General features: G+C 45.9%; 2 protein-coding genes across 2 annotated transcripts; one reads left to right on the top strand and one right to left on the bottom strand.

Moving 5' to 3' along the window:
- Positions 1–6,280: 6,280 nt before the first annotated feature.
- On the top strand, positions 6,281–14,397 carry LOC100119662 (hairy/enhancer-of-split related with YRPW motif protein-like). The gene is given in 5 exon segments (XM_016987585.3): positions 6,281–6,935; positions 7,534–7,748; positions 11,813–11,988; positions 11,990–12,152; positions 12,155–14,397. Coding segments are annotated over 5 exon segments (993 nt in total). The 5' UTR covers positions 6,281–6,588; the 3' UTR covers positions 12,247–14,397.
- LOC100678204 lies at positions 14,089–15,656 on the bottom strand. The gene is made up of 2 exons (XM_003426124.5): positions 15,218–15,656; positions 14,089–15,095 (listed from the first exon to the last, which is right to left on the bottom strand). The coding sequence occupies exons 1-2, from the start codon at positions 15,263–15,265 to the stop codon at positions 14,793–14,795; spliced, it is 351 nt and encodes a 116-aa protein (XP_003426172.1). The 5' UTR covers positions 15,266–15,656; the 3' UTR covers positions 14,089–14,792.
- Positions 15,657–16,432: the final 776 nt, after the last annotated feature.

The following is a 16,432-nucleotide window of genomic DNA, read 5'->3' as shown; positions in this document are numbered from 1 at the left end:
CTAGTACTCCGCCATCTGGCCACCGCGATTCCTGTATTGCTACCAAATCTAGATTGTACCTATCAGCTTCCTTTACGAGTTCTTTAAACGCGCCTACTCTGTATAGACTGCGAACATTCCAAGTTCCGACCCTTAAGTCCGTTTTGGTTCGGATTTGATTTTTTTGAGCCATGATAGTATGTTAAATCCGCGTTCGGATCCTGTTCCGATCGCAGGTGAGTCCACCGTTCTAAAGGTGATAACCCCCATACCTCTCTAGAACTAAGTATGAGAGCTTTCCGACTTTGACGAGGACAGTGTCAATTCGTCGTCAGATACACTCCGGTTTCATTCTCGCATCCTAACGCCGCCCCCCTGCAAGGCAGCGCACCTTCGCTGGCATCGTTACCGCGTAAGACCAGGTGACGAATCATTCTACACATCCCCTTTCGGGGCAGTTGTCATCGCTCCCGCATCCTCCTCGGCAGCAGGATTTTTGCCCATTTTTGTAATGTGTGATGAAAGAGATAGATTGAGAGATAAGAGATAATGTGAAGTGTTTTTGTTGTTGTGGTGCTTGCGTAGTGTTTCTAGATGAATGCGTTCGACAGTGTGGGCTCATCACACCCACGCCTGTTCCTATCGGCTGTCCGCGGCTGCTTATTCAATTTATTCGCAGCTAACCTCTTTCTCAGGGGCTGTTCCTCTATCCGCAACCTAAGGACGCGCTGTGTAGTGGTGATAGGCACCCACCCGTCCGATCTGGACGACAACGCCCAAGACCCGCTTAGGGTAGCGGCATTGTAACAGAACAGGTCACAAGTACACAGTAAAAAAGAAAGAATCGAAGTACATTTTTTAAACAATGTAAAACTGATTTCATTTGTATCGAAAAAAGTGACTCTATATATGCATACTATAATTTAATATTGGTTTAGGTAAATTAATTCCAATAATAACTCGCAAGAAGCGGACTTGTATATAGGAGAACGAATCTTACAAGAACTTGGCTCAAACTGGCGAGCTAAATTCGTTTAGCTTGCGCTGTAGTCAATCATGGATTTTCGATGTTTGCCTGAGTAATACAAAATATTTTAAAATTCTAGTTAAGCGACCGAAGTGAAACAAATATTTTTTTAGTTCTGCGCAATTGGCAAAGTTCACTTTAATGTATAAAAAAGAACCAAACTATATGTGATAGCCGAATCGATTAATATTATATGTATGGAGTACATAACGTGTGCTTTATGTGAAACGATACGCTTCGAAATAAGTTAAGTCATAAAGTCAATCTGGTTGAATGCAGCGGCGAAGGACATACACACAAGTGGCTTTCTCTCAATGGAAGCTCAAATAAAATTCGAGTACACACAGCTCCATCGCTCAATTTTCTTTTTTCGCACTACCTCGCGCTCCGGCTCACGGTTCCGGTCTGTCAAGTCCGGCCTGACAGCTGTCAGTGTTCATTCTTTTTTTTTAAATTCTGCTCAAAACACTAGCCGCGATTGAAATTTAGACGTGACCCTGAGCGTTTCGAATTACCATGACGATTGGGGTGAAGCCTCTCTCTTACACACACACTCTCCTGCCCTTTTAAATCGTGGGGCGTGAGGCCGAACAATTGAAAAGTTTTAGCTTTTTTTCATCTTCAAGTCGTAAACATCGCTTTTTGTAGAACCACGACATTACCCCAAATGTCATTGTAACTGCGATACACCCTCGCCCCTCGTGCGCGTTGCGGTCTCGAGTTAATTATATTTTTCAATTTTTTTAATCGATTTTACGGGGAGGTGTACATTCTATATAAATGTTTGTATTCGAATGTGACAAAGGAACAATTGTCGAAAGATCGAATACTTACAAAATTTAAATTATCCCTGGTAGAAAAATAAGCTTATACGATCCATCCTAAAAATAAATGTCCCAGTTGTAATTGTCACCCGAGTCCTATTGTGAACCTTTTATGTTTATAAATAACAATAATTTACCAATTGATCATTTCGAAAATTCTTAGGTAGAATAAATAGAAACATAAAAATAAATAGAAATAATTAACGTGCACGGCGGCAATCATCGCACTCGACGAATTATATAAGTAAAAAAGCCTGTCGATCGGTCACTCCCGCGTAGCGCCCTGGAGATGACCGCGCGAAAAGGGCGCAAAGCAAACCATGAGTGTCTCGCGGCTAAATTTACGAGAGCAAACACGCGCGTGGACAGAAGCCATTCCCAGGACGATCATAATAATAACCGGACAATCGAAGCTAGCTTTTTTCCTTTTACACAGCTCGATACATATCCAGCCGCAATAATAACAGCATAGCTGCCCGGTAAGGCGATACCCGATAAATCCACATTGTCCAAGTGTCCGAGCGACGCTCGTGCCAACAAATCGTAAAGTAGGCGCGAGAGGTTCGGACAATGGGCAGCGATTCTCCGGCCAACTGTCGCGCGCTCATCGCGCCGCGGGTGTGAGAGGCGCAATCAATCGAATCGTCCCGCGTTATATAGCATTGCTGACCGCGCGACGCGCCCTGCGATGGGATCACGCGTGTATTGTGCGTTTGCGTTTTGCCGCATTCTGCTCGCGTGCGCGCTCTGCATACCCATTTACGTATTACGACTTTACGCGTGCGTCCGAGCGAAACACGCGCCGACGATTGCGTGGGTGGATTTCGGCTTTTTGATTTGGGGGGCTATGCCTTATATTGAAATTGTAGTATAACCTCTATATACAATAAGGCACCGAGAGTAAAAAATCAATTATCATGAAGAAATACTTATTAATGCGCTTTCGATTATGTCGTTGACACGCTCACGAGCGCGAACGGTCAATTTTCTATACCAGAGTTATACTTTTGAACCACGATGCTTTTTCCAAGCGCAGCTATACTATATAATGTAAGCACGCGTCCGTTGGGAGTATGCAAAGTGACCGCTCTTGGGGTGGCAGTAGTAGTGCAGCTATTAGCTTACCCGGCCAGTAGCATAATGTAAGTGTTTGCTTAGCATTTTCTATTATTCAGCGATGTTCGGCGACAAATGAAAACCATCACTCAGATAAACAGTGCAATATAGCTATTGCGGGAATTGAATTATTTTTACTTCTTTAAGTGATTTCTTTGTAAAATACACAATTATTTAATGTATTTTATAATGATGATTTACCTGCAACTGAGAAGCTCTGACAATTGTAAAAATTTTAATTTTAGCTCGTAGAACTTGCTCTCACACTCCGTCAGGCAAGTAGTATTAATATTTAACTCTTCGCTGGATATTAATTAAATTTATTAGCTGCGTATACAACGCATGGATAATAATATTTTATTAATATTTTTTAGAAATGTCTTTCATCAGCATGTTTAAGGTACATTTTAAGCCCGGATAGAGTAAAGAAGACGGTCCAGATCTTTCACAAAGCCGTGGCAAGTGACTAAAAACACTTATTTATATAGTAAAATGTCATGAATTTTGGTCAGTGATTTTGTATGGTATGTATATGATATTTCTCGGTAGAAATAGTGTATAGTGTAAATAGGTTCAGTAGATATTTTTTGTTTTTAATTTACGTGATAAGAAAAAAAAATTTATCGGACGAATATTTTGTTGTTTTTTTGTAGGATTTAACCCAGGCTGGACCCCTTAAGCTGCAAATTGGGTATACTCTTAATTGTATTTTATCATGCGATCGACTATTCTTTTCTATATATAGTTTTCTATATAAGTAGCCCATTAAATTAAATTATAATAAAATATAATAAAAGTTACAATTATTCCTTTATCAATCAATCTTGTACCATCATAAAAATCTAAGACAAAAATATATTAACTCGACGAGCAAAACAAGAAACAAAGATATTCAAATACCTAAAATATCTAAGACAATAGCTGCAAAGAATAGTTACTATGTAGCAATTAAAATTTTTAACAACTTAACAAGTGATCTGAAAGAATTATGTGCTAGTAAGTTAAAAGTTAAAACAAAACTCAAAGAATATATCAAAGAAAATGAAGGCAATATTATGGTAAAACTCTTAAATTTTAAGTACTAGTATTTTACAATTAACCAACGCAATGTAAGAGATCTCAAATAGACATTTTATGTAAATATGTACTTTTGAAAGTTATAGTATAAAGTATTTTGTTAAACATTAAAAAGTTTTATCATCGTTATTTGGGTATTCAAATTCAAAACTTTATTCAATTGCGTGTATTTTTGCAATGAATATTAGTAGCTAGAAAAGACAAATAAACACAATCATGAGTAACAATTTTTACAACAACAGTATGAAAGGGCTGGAAAGGTGGGGAGCTCAACGAGTATGCAAAGTACATACTTGTTTTGTTTTTCTACTTTTCTTTATACCATTTCCTATGTACAGGTAATTTTATTTACCTCTATAGGATGCCTTCTAAAGGCATTGTAAGTGGTTTGATAAATAAATAAATAAATAAATAAATATTATGCGTGAGGAAGGAGTATAATATAATGTATTATTATTTTTATGTAAAACATGAAATGAGTCTGACCTGTAGTCTTCAATATTGTCCTCTCTTTCAAAATCGCGAAAAACAATCCGCGTGTGAACCTCGATAAAATTTTTTAAATGGCACCAAGAGCCATATATTTGATCTCGTGCATTTGGATGGGGGTATCTAGTTTTAAAAACCACTTTTTGCGTACAATATGACTTATCGAATGCAGCGTGTACATCTTGCAAATAATTAAAAGGTGCGGTACAAAGTTCATAAAGTATATACATTTGGCGTTCTTTACCGTTTCTCTTCGTATAAAATTTTTATTCCATACTCAAATTCGCGTGTGTGTATGATAGTAACTAACTAAACTAAGAGCGAAAATTTTTGTTCAATCATCATTTATAAAAAGAAGAAAAATAGAACCGAAAAAAGGCAAGAGCATCAAAAGAGTGAGAAAAAAAGAATCAATGAGAAAATGATGCATGACCGTTCAATCTCTCCCAAGAATCCCGAATGCGCACTTCGGAGAGCACGTCGGAGAGTATATGTGTCCCGCTTGGCCGCAATATCAATCTGCAAATTGCGAGTTGATTGGTCGGCAGGACACTTTGGTGAGTATACGCGGAGACTATTTGATTAGTTAGTCGGCGAACGCACGGAGTATATACAGAGAAAGAGAGAGAGAGAGAGAGAGAGAGAGAGAGAGTATCGCGTTCCCAGCTTTTTCCCAAGCGGCACGAGCCCGCGTGCGGCGTACATATCAGTAATCATGTGAGCGCGTGCTGCGATCGGTTCCTGTGTGAACTTTATTGTCCGCTTTATTGTCCGCGGCACACGGCCCTGTGTATAGTACGCTGTATACCATGTATAGCGAGTCAGCGACTCCCCCTTTTTGCCTTCTCCCTCTCGCTCTCTCTCTCTCTCTCTCTCTCTCTCTCTCTCTCTCTCTCTCTCTCTCTCTCTCTCTCTCTCTCTCTCCCATGGGCTCGAGTCGGCCCTTCAGAACAAATCCGCGCGCACACGTCTAATCGATCACATATGGATTTTGCTGCTGCTGCTGGGCGTCGCGCACAATCAATTGCCGCGCGAGCGTATGCATAACTATAAACTCGCAAGTCTCTTTTGTCGCCCGGTCTTGATTTAATTAGCAAAGTGCCTGCGCCGCGGCAATTGTCATGCAAAGTTTTAATTTTCCTTTTAAATTATAATTGGCGCACGTTTCGAATGTTCGATTTGGAAGGAAATTCGAGCCAACCGCAACTCTTACGAGAGACGGGAGAAAAAATAAAAAATTCGCACACGCGAGCTTAACCAGCCGAGCTTTTCATTTCGCGCGCAGCATCTCGACTTCTTCCCCCGCGAGCTCGTGCGCCTTCTCAACTCTCTTGCGCACAAAGCTCTGCGAAAACAGCACAATAAGCATCAGAGGCGGCGATTATCGATGGCTCCTCTCTCTCTCTCTCTCTCTCTCTCTCTCTCTCTCTTTCTCGAGGGGTGAGAGTACGGGGTGCGAAGCGGTTCCCACGATAGCCGCACACGCACGCACACTGCCTCTGTATGCGAGGGGGTTGGCGCGGGGCGGGGAGGGGGGACACACTGCGCGCGTATACACAGCACATCGCTACCCCCACCCCGCGCGCGCGGAAGCGCACTGTTAGCGCCGCGCGCGCAGTCACTAGCCCTGCGTATACTGTTATACGTACCTTGGACTCTTGTTCTGCTACTGCAGCGAGCGGAGTCTATAACAGTACACAGGCACGCACGCGCGCGCGCACACACACACACACACACACACACACAACACAGGCACAGGCGGTGCAGTCCCTCCCCGCGGAATCAGCGCGCGCGGAAATCGTGGAGGGGGTCGGCTGCGGAGTCGTGTGTCGGCGAGCGAGTTCTGCTCCGATGTGCACACGACGACACACGTTGGCCGGCACGCGACCGATACGCACACGCATATAGAGCCAGCGCAGCGAAACTCGCGGACGCACGTGCAGTCGCGCGCGCGCGGGCGACCGATGACAAGTGTGGACACGTGCTTCCCAAAGACGACGACTTCCGATTTCGGATTATCTTGCGACTCGCCGCCTTCGACCCGTCCGACTCGTCCGACTCACCGCCGCCTCGAAGATGTGGCGAGTCGTGGTGGCCAGACCCGAGGAGAACGGCACGCTGCTGTCGTCGGAGTTGCCGCCGCCCCCGGCGCCACCGAGCCAGCACCCGCACCATCCGCATCACCATCACTGGGGACAGCAGCATTACCTGCCGGTGCCGGTGCCGGTGCAGCCTCCGCCGCCGCCGCCGCCGCCGCCGCCGATGCAGAGCTATGCCTCGGTCCACGAGCAAAGCGCCGGCAACACCGGCGACGGCCACAGCCAGGACGGACAGCAGCAGCAGCACATGAGCCGCAGCCTCAAGAGGCCGCTCAGCGACTCCGACTGCGACGACGTCTTCTCCGAGGAGAGCGGGAAAGAGCCGTGAGTACTTTAAACTAACTGTGCGAGAACAAAGTGCGCGCGAGCTTGCGGCTGTTGCGGTTTCGGAGCCGAGGGAGAGTACAGAGCTTACTGGGCGCTTTTTCCTGTCTGCTTCGATTTTTTTACTTCGCGATCGCGACCGCGATCTTAGTGAACAAGCTGTGCGCGAACTGTATCGATGTTTGCAATTCCGGTGCAACCAGTGAGCGCAGTTTTTTCGTAAACAATTCTATCAAGATTCGCATGTGCCGCGAAAATTTGCCAGCTTGCCGGAATCGCGATTGTTAGCTGTACGGAACGAAATTCTTTTGCGAAAAAAATGAAAAAGCAGAGTTTTAATCCAAGTTTCTCCGCGCAAGAGCTTGCGAGTTTACTATTTTTTGCACTCCAGTACGTACATCAAAAGTTTTAAGTGAAATTATAATTTCTTCTCAATCGCAAAAGTCGAGCTTCGGAGCTTTCCTGCTTTGCCAAAAGTCTACGGTAAATTAAAAAAAAGCTTCAGAGTATGGCTTCGTCGAATTTGCGAAGCCCCGAGATCCCAAAAGTACGTATAGCCACCTAGAAAGAAATCTAAAACTTTGTCCTTTCTTCGCAGGTGCAATTCACCTGGCGGTGACTCGTGTCAGCACACATCTCGCAAGCGTCGCAGAGGCATGATCGAGAAGAAGCGCCGGGATCGAATAAACGCCAGCCTTGGTGAGCTTAGGCGGCTGGTACCTGCGGCGGCCCGTGACCCCCACAGCGGCAAGCTCGAGAAGGCCGAGATTCTCCAGCTCACCGTCGAGCACTTGCGCACGCTCAGGAATAAAGGTAATTTGCCCTTTTCTTCCTCCTCTCCCTCTCTATGTGTGCGTGGGTGTGTGCAGAGTATAATGCTCTGCACCTCTAGCCCACATACCTACCTACGTTCGCTATATTCCCGGGAGTTTTCCCGCCGGGCGGTTGGCCCAACACAGATGTTCCCACTTATCGGCTTTGCTGCGGGGACGAGAGTGCCTAGTGTATAGGTATCTTCTGCAAATAGATTTTACGGGTGGCTTTCCCATGCGGCTTCATCATCGGCTCGCTCTCGGTGCGCCGGCAGAGGTTTCGGGCTCATTATGACTTTTGCATTGCCCGGCGGCGTTAATGGCCTTTTGACCTTGCGGCTCGTTAGGCTTTGGGGGCGCGATTACGACTCGAATTAACTTTGCGAGAAACTATTGGTGCAGGTGTGCGACTTTGCCTCCATCCAAATTGGCAGATTCGACAATCAAGTTGAATAGTCTTTCATCTTTGTTTATTTTTCCGCGACGGACCTATATTATTCATCTAAATCGCCTCGCGAATTCTTAATCCCTAAACTACATAATGGCTTCATTCTATTTTAGGCGACGCGTCCGTCGATTTCTGTGTAGCAACAACTTTCGGGGACTTTCCGTCCCAGATAAACAGTCCCATATGTTTTAGCTAGCGTGACTATCGACTTTCCGAATCGCAGGCTCTTAATCGCTAGAAAATTCGGGTTTCAAAATGCCGACGAATAAGACTGCGCGACCGACTCCGAAAGGCAAGAGTATACCGAAAACTCCCGCAAAATTGGCTCCGTCCGACCGCAACAGTTAAATCGATTGCACCGCTATGCTTATATCCTCCTCCTCCTCTCTTAAAAAAATGATGGCCTTTGTTGCGAAGCATTTAATACGTGATTCTGATTGGTTGCTGGTTGGTTGCCTAGGCAACGAGATCGGAACCGCGCTTTAAATTCATAATCCTCAAAACAGTCATAACTCATAACCCTGGTAGAAATGTTTGAGGTGTTTAAAATGAAATGTGGAAACCTTGATAACAGATAAAATATATGTAATATAAGTAGCAAGAAATTTTAGTAAAAATTAATCATTACCAAAAGTGTGTAGCATTACAAGATGTGTATTGAAAAGTGGCACCCTAATCCTATTTGAAGTAGTAATAAAGTGTGTGAATATTATTTAGTTTTTTTTTTTAATGTCAGCGAGAAGTTCAATTAAAAGAATAAAGAGTTTGACGATATAGAGTTTGTCTCTGTGCCCAAAGTCGCCCTCGATGAGGTTTGAGAGGTGAATTTAAAGAAAAGTTCAGTATCCGAGTCAGTAAGTTTAAGTCTATCATTATATAATGCTCTTTGAATTGTAAAAAGGCTACTAGACATGTTACCTAAAAATATGTAACCTAGATGATTCTGATTTAACTGTTTTCGTTCATATTTTCACATCCAGGCTCATGCGAATTTTTTAATTGAGCAGGTCAAATTTTACTTATAGCCAGTTACGCAGAAACTACTATCTCTAGCACATTGTATTTCTTGTTTCTAGCATATTTTTACATGGAGAAAGTGATAAATGTTTTGGCTTTTTTGTCAAGGTTTTAGATAATTAGAATTTTGACTTTTAACAGTTGTGAGAGATTTTGAGACCGATATATTCATTCGAAATATTTTGCATATAGATTTCTTTTGTGATTGTGAAAAGATATTTAAAGTTGAATCGACCTTAACTGAAGAACTTCTGATTTCGACTCCGACACTATCGGTCTCAAAATCTCTCACAACTGTTAAAAGTCAGAATTTTAATTAATGCCTTGACAAAAAAGCTAAAATACTTATCACTTTCTTCATGTAAAAATGCACTGGAAACCAGAAATACAATGTGCTAGAGACGGCTGTTTTGTGTGTAACTGTCTACAAGCAAAATTTGATACGGTAAATTAAAAAATTGATATGGGCCTTGATGTGAAAATATGAATGAAAACAGTTAAATCATAATCATGTAGGTTACATGTTTTCTAGGTAGCATAGTAAGTATCTGTGTAAAGTTGCATTGTAATGATAGACAAACCTACTGACTCTTATACTGAACTTTTCTTCAAATTCACTATTCAAACCAATGATGACGACATTGAGCATTATTAATATATTCATTAAAAAATAGTTTTGAGGGATTTAGTAACATGTTACATGCTTATAAAATATTAGCAGACGTTAGTGTGCCGCCCAACACTTATGATAGATTTTCTACCAGTGTTATTAGACAGAGATAGAATCAATTCTGCCTTCATTCCTAGTATACTTAAAAAATACAGCCAAAAAAAGGCATTGTCCCTCCGTGAGAAGCCTCGCCTTGGCGTCTTGTTTACAAACACGAGGAGCGCGCCGGTATATGATAAGTCGCCGCAGAGCTGCATGCGCGCGCACAAGCGGAAGACACCTGTTATATATAGGTATAGAGTTCACGTGGGCGGTCGCGAATTTCTGATTTTTTCCTGCACCTTTTCGAGAAACGAAAGAAAAAAGAAAACCGAAAGAATCGGTATGCGCGCGCGAACGAGCGTGAAATTGCGGCGCGCATAATACACGCGGAAATTTGATTGAACGAGTTCGAGAAGCTGCGGGGAAAAAGAGGTGCATAGAGGCATACGGGAGCGAGATCAGCATAATAAATATACAGGTATATACGCAGAGAGGCGGGGTGAAGCTGCGCCGGAGTCGAGAAAGAGTGTGAGAGTTCGGAGCAGGTGTTAGCGCTGGCGAGAGAGGTCCGCGTGGTGGCGATCCTGTGGGAAGCTCGGAGGAAGTCAACAAGAACTCTTCCGAGTGCGGCGTCGTCGTTCCCACGATTTCAGCCCCCGGCCTTCGACGCACGGGGGCTTCCCCTACTTACTCTCGGCTCTCTCTCTCTCTCTCTCTCTATCTGTGTACGTATACCTATATATACAGCACACATACGTACACGCATGGGGAGTAGGGGGCCGACGGCAGAGACGGAGCCACTCGGCCGAGACAGATGTGCCCCACTGTGGGAAACCAGCGCTCGGCTTGGTGCTCACGGCGCTGCTCTGCTGCTGCTGCTCCCCCTTCTTTCCCCTGTGTGTGTGTGTGTGTGTGTGTGTGTGTGTACTCATTCACTCATCATCTTTCGCCCCCTACTCGCCTCTGCTTTCTTCTTCCTCTTCTTCTACTCCAGCTCGTATTATGACGACACCGTTGCTGGCTATTTGGCTAGCCGATCACGTGTAGCGCGCGTTTCGAATGCAGCGTCGCTGAAAATTTTAATCGGGGGCTCTTTCACGCTGCTCAATGGTCCAAGACGCGCATAGAGAGCTGTGGTTTATTCCGTCTTCGCGGTTTCGTCATGTAGGTCGACGATGCGATAACCGGCTTATTTCACCCCTTTCATAACTCGGCGACCCCGAGCTCTCGCATAGTCGCATCTCTAAACCGCCACAAAAGTCGAATAGTCCAAGCGATAGCCGAGTTACATCATATATATATATATATATATATATATACACGGCCTGATTAATGGGACGGGCATCGGCAGATCGGGTTGCGTTATCGGGGGATCGCGTGAGTGTTATACGCGTATATAGCTGCATAATATGCGCGAGCTCGCCGAATCGTTTCCCACGCCGCGCTACCTGCTGCACCTTGCTTGCTCCACTCTCACTCGAGCCGGAACATCTGCCGCTCGGCGGGCCCAATATAATGTCTCGCCGCACAGGCCTATATAGCTGTATAGACGGCCACGGCCGAGAGAGCGTGTTTCGAGCCATGGGAATTTCGGACTCGGATTTTCTATACGGTATACTCGTAGCTTGTAGCTATACCTGAAGACGACGAACCCCCGACGAGAGAGAAAGAGAAGCCGCACGTGCAGTCAGCGGGACGGCGCGCACAAGACGCAGATTAGTTGCGTTTAAGGGGGCTCGTCCTAGACTCCTAGAAATGGAAATAGAAGTCGGAGGCCCCGATCAGCCCTATCAGAGAAACGCGGGGCTGCGTGTAGCCGCAAGTGCCCCATGGGCTATCGGGATTTTCAAACTTATACGAAAAAAGCCCTTCTTTCTTGTGACTGCAGGAGCCGAGGGCTACGACAGCACGAAGCTGGCGATGGACTACCACGCGGTGGGCTGGGGCGAGTGCGTGGCGGAGGTCGGCCGCTACCTCGTCACCATGGAGGGTCTCGACGAGCGGGACCCACTGCGACTGCGACTGCTCTCGCACCTACAGAGCTTCCACCGCGAGCAGCCGGCTCAATCGACCCCCCAGCAGCAAGCCTCGCCCCAGCATCAGCAGCAGCAGCAGCAGCAGCAGCAGCAGCAGCAGCAGCATCAGCAAAGCAGCTACAACAACGAGCAGCCGTCTTCCTCGAGCTTGCACCACCCGCCCCTCGCCTGGCCACCCGCCCAGTATCCGGGGCCCGGACCTGGACAGTATCCCGGCGTACAATACGGCCAACAGCAACACGGAAAGCCCTACAGACCCTGGGGAGGAGCCGAAGTAGCCTACTGATCGAGACCACCAACACCATCACCAGAATCCTACGCACGCGCGATAATACACACAATGTAATAATCAGCAACGTGAGCCAAAGGCGGGAGGCAGACCCCTCGCCGAATTACGATATTTTATACAAGTCCAAATCTCTCAGGTAGATCGTCAATTGAACCAAAAATGTGTAATTTTTCTATGTACTATTTATATTATATACACACACACGCGCGCGCGCGCGCGCGGGAACTGCAGCGCTAGCGAGATATACTATGTAATGGCTGCTAAGCCTCTGTCGTACGTATAAGCTATTTATAACGTAATAATTCTGTTGTGATAACCAGCACAACGCATAGTCATGATTAGTACCTTATAAGAGTGATATAACTATTTATTTTATACCTGTATTTGTATAGTGTATATATATATATATATATATATAGAGAGAGAGAGAGAGAGAGAGAGAGAAACCGATTTTTTGTAAATAATATATTTTATAAGAGTGTGAGACGACAAGCGGGATAAGCGAGAGTCATTTTGCGGTTTTATATGTACGTGTTTTTTTTTTTTTTTTTTAATACTGTTTGCGAATGATACGGATTAACTCTTTATGTACGTACCCCCAAGATGTGACGAAGGAAAGAGAAGACACGTCGAGTGAGAAACAAAGCATATTTTTGCAATACAAATTTTTTAAATAAAAAAAAGAATGAGGTTGCATATTGAAAAAAAATTCTCGTTGTTCCATTATTCGATCCTATTCCCATTCTTAATTTTCACGGCCGAATGAGTTCGTTCGAAAAATTTGACAACACACAGAGGAAAAGAAGATACTCTCGGCGGGAGGAAGCGATATATAACCATCTTAAGCCTCCAATTACAAAGGAGCCTCGTCCTTTTTTCGTCCCTGTACACGGAGCCGTTCCCAGAAGACCCGAAATTCGTTCTGGGCGATTTCCGAATTTTCGGGCCTATAATGCAAGCCTCGTATACCATAGCTATACAACACTACAAGAAGAAGGCAAGGAAAATCGATTTTTCCCGCCGCCGACAAAGTGAGAATAGGGGCCGCTGCCGGACTCTATAGTGTGTAAAGAACCATTATGGGCATCGATCGTCGGGAAGCTTAAAAGCTTAAAATGCACTTCTGCGGAGCATAAAAGGAACGTCCGCGCTAAAATCTATGCCGACGACTTAACGAGTGCTCAATTTTACGTGTATTTTCGGACGCGTTTCCATGCTAATACCGGCAAATGCATTATTCATGCGACGCGTCCGTCCCCAGCGCTTTATGTCGTTCTGTGCGTACGTAACGAGCTTTTTTTCTCACCCCTTTTGCAGACGCGTAATCTTGCCTTTTTGTTCTTCGCGACGCGAGATGTTTGCATGCACTCGTTCACTGCTGGAAAACGAGAGATTAAACAATGCGCACGTGCGGTAATCGTTATGTACTATACGGCTGGCTTTTGTTTCTCGGGTGCATTGAATACATTATTTTTAATGACGAGCGCTGCTAATGAGTCGAAAAGGATTAACGTTTACGCGGTTTTGAAAATTTTTAAAGACTGCAGCTGCGTGTTTATTATGGGCGCTTATGTGTAGATTCGCGTGCGCAAGGTGCGCGAGTATAGGAAGAAGCATTTAAACACGTGCAATAAAAACTCGACACCTGTGCGTCGAGATTTTAGAAACTAGTGTGGCGCGACAAGTGGATTTTTCACACGGGCAAGTGCATGCAAAGAGTTTAATCTTTTTCAAAATAACACTGATATAATGTATAGTTTATGATCCTGGGCGAGGTATAGAGGGAGGGGCGTTCGGAAGCAGGCTTTTTTTCTTCGTTAAATACGAGTAGTCGGGTGATTATGTTTTAAATAAATTCAATCTTTATTTTATTTCTCCAAATTTGCGTGCTTAGCATATAATATCACAGTCGTCGGAGCGGAGGCGAGAGTGTTGCGCCCGCCCCGCTCGTTTTTCTTAAATACTTTGCATATAACTATCTATAGAGAAGATAGGTCGCAGTACAATCGAGCCAACTAAGATTAATCGCGTTGTACATGGTGTAGCTTGGGTGAGAGAAACGCAAGAACTACCTAGATCACATTTTACGCTTCGAACGAGATGCTCCCGTGGATTCGAATTTCGTACTACAGGAGGTGGTTCGAGAAAGCCAGACTAAATCGAAAGTAAGAGCGAGCGAACGGGGAGTGTTCGATTCGAATCTAGTCCCTGGGCTACTGGCGTGTACATTAATTACAACGTTCAAGGCTTATAAATAAGGTTAAATTAAATTCAGAGCCTAACTACAAACTAAAGGAAGACATTGACAATAGGAGAATCCTCAAGAGTTGGCGCGCCCTGCTGGTGTGTTGTGTTGCTCCCGGCTTGAGGATGTATCTATCACAATCTTGCTGTCGTGGTGTATCGACCGTTTGGTCGAGAGATCGTCATCACAAATCGTATCACAAATCCGCACTCGAGTGAGAGATGCGTATACAGTACATATCACTGGGATGAAGCACTTTTTCTCGAGCTCTTTTTCTTTTCAAACGACGATACGTTTTTCAGCGCATCATCTCGTTCTCGAGGTTCTCGTTGCGCTGGTTCTCGTCGCGCTCGTCGCAGTGGCAGCAGCAGCAGTACTCGAAGCCCTCGGGGGCGACGTAGGTGACGAAGGTGTCGAGGCTCTTGGCGTCGAGGAGAGACGGCAGCGAGCACGAGGTGACCGACAGTCTGTCCAGGTCGAGGTCGTAGAGCCTCGTCTGCTGGCTCCAGCTGGCCGGCACTTGCTGGGGCTGTGCCTGCTGGCTCTGCTGCTCTTGCAGCTTCTTGGCTAGTCTGGCGGAGGAGGAGATGCTTTTGATCGCCTGTAACAAAAAGGAAGCGAGAAATTAGATTGGTTTGTCTTTGTTTCTTCGAAGAAAATTATCGTCTCTTTTGTTGCCTTTCGACGAGCGAAAGTATGCGTGTGAGATGAAACGAAGCCTACCTTGAGGATCCTCCTGCCGGACTTGGTCAGTGCCTTCTTGAGCATCATGTTGAGGCTTGTTGAGTTTTATCGGCGGTTCGCACGGAACGAGCGTAGAACAGCTGAGTCGCTGGTGCAGGTTGATCGATTTTCCAGTCGCGGAGAGTCGAATCGACGCAGCGAGCGGGCGAGCGAGAACAGCGGAGCACACGGCACAGAGAGAGAGAGAGAGAGAGACACACACAGGTAGCAGCAGCGTTGGAATTCACTTGGCGACTGCAGTGCAGGAGTGTAGTCACAGAGTCGAGGCAGAGCGAGCGGAGCACGAGTGAGATGCGTCGAGTCGGAGGCTCAGCGGAGAAGTACGTCTGGTCTGGGTAGAGCCGGGCGTTTTATAGCGGCGAGCGCCCCCGCCACCTCTGCTTCCCCCGCTCCGCTCGACTGCGCCGCGAGTGAGTGTGTACTGTGTACACTGTACAGTGCAGGGTATCGTGAGAGAACCGAGCAGCTGCAGCTGCGCGGCGTCCACCCCCGTGCGAGCCTGTCCGTGCCTGCCTCGGCTCTACCAGATGCCAAGATGCCCTGGGAACTCTGTGGGAACCTTCTCTCTCTCCTTCCTTTGTGCGCCGTCCTTCCTTTTACGCGGGCAGACACACAAAACATTCCGGGATAGAGTATAAGCAAAGCCTCGCTCTCTATGGGGATTATGTTCTCTTCTCGGGCGCGAGGGTGAGAGAGAGAGAGAGCGAGAGATGCGAGGGATGAAAGGCCAAGGAGATTTGCGTGCTCGGACCTGTTTTTCGCTTTCCCGGCCTATCAATAGGGATGGGTCCCTCAACTTGTTCGATCTTGCTTCCATTGTAAAGTGCATTCCTCGCCCCGGCAGCTCTCTCTCTCTCTCTCTCTCTCTCTCTCGGCCCTTCGACGATGACTCGGACTCACGATGCACTACCTGCGCGTCGCGGTCCAGCGCCGTACGCTGGCCTGCATTAATTATAGACGATTTCTCTCGCTTGCGCGCACGTGCAAGTAATGACGATGCTTGCGCCGTTGTCTCGGCTTTCGGGAGAGCCGCTGTTTCTCCCCATTATACTCGGATTTACGAGTGGGCGGATAGCTCGTCGCTGTTCACGGCTTCGATTACCCGCGGCAGGTAGGCATCTCTCTAGATTTTCCTTATTATAGGCGAGAGAGCCGTGGACGAGCTGGAAAAGCAATGTCAGGTGCACGTTTTTT

Source organism: Nasonia vitripennis, chromosome 4 (assembly GCF_009193385.2).
Source record: "Nasonia vitripennis strain AsymCx chromosome 4, Nvit_psr_1.1, whole genome shotgun sequence".
NCBI lineage: Eukaryota > Metazoa > Arthropoda > Insecta > Hymenoptera > Pteromalidae > Nasonia > Nasonia vitripennis.
The sequence above is the reverse complement of the archived record's forward strand: the minus strand, read 5'-3'. Positions and strand labels throughout refer to the sequence as shown.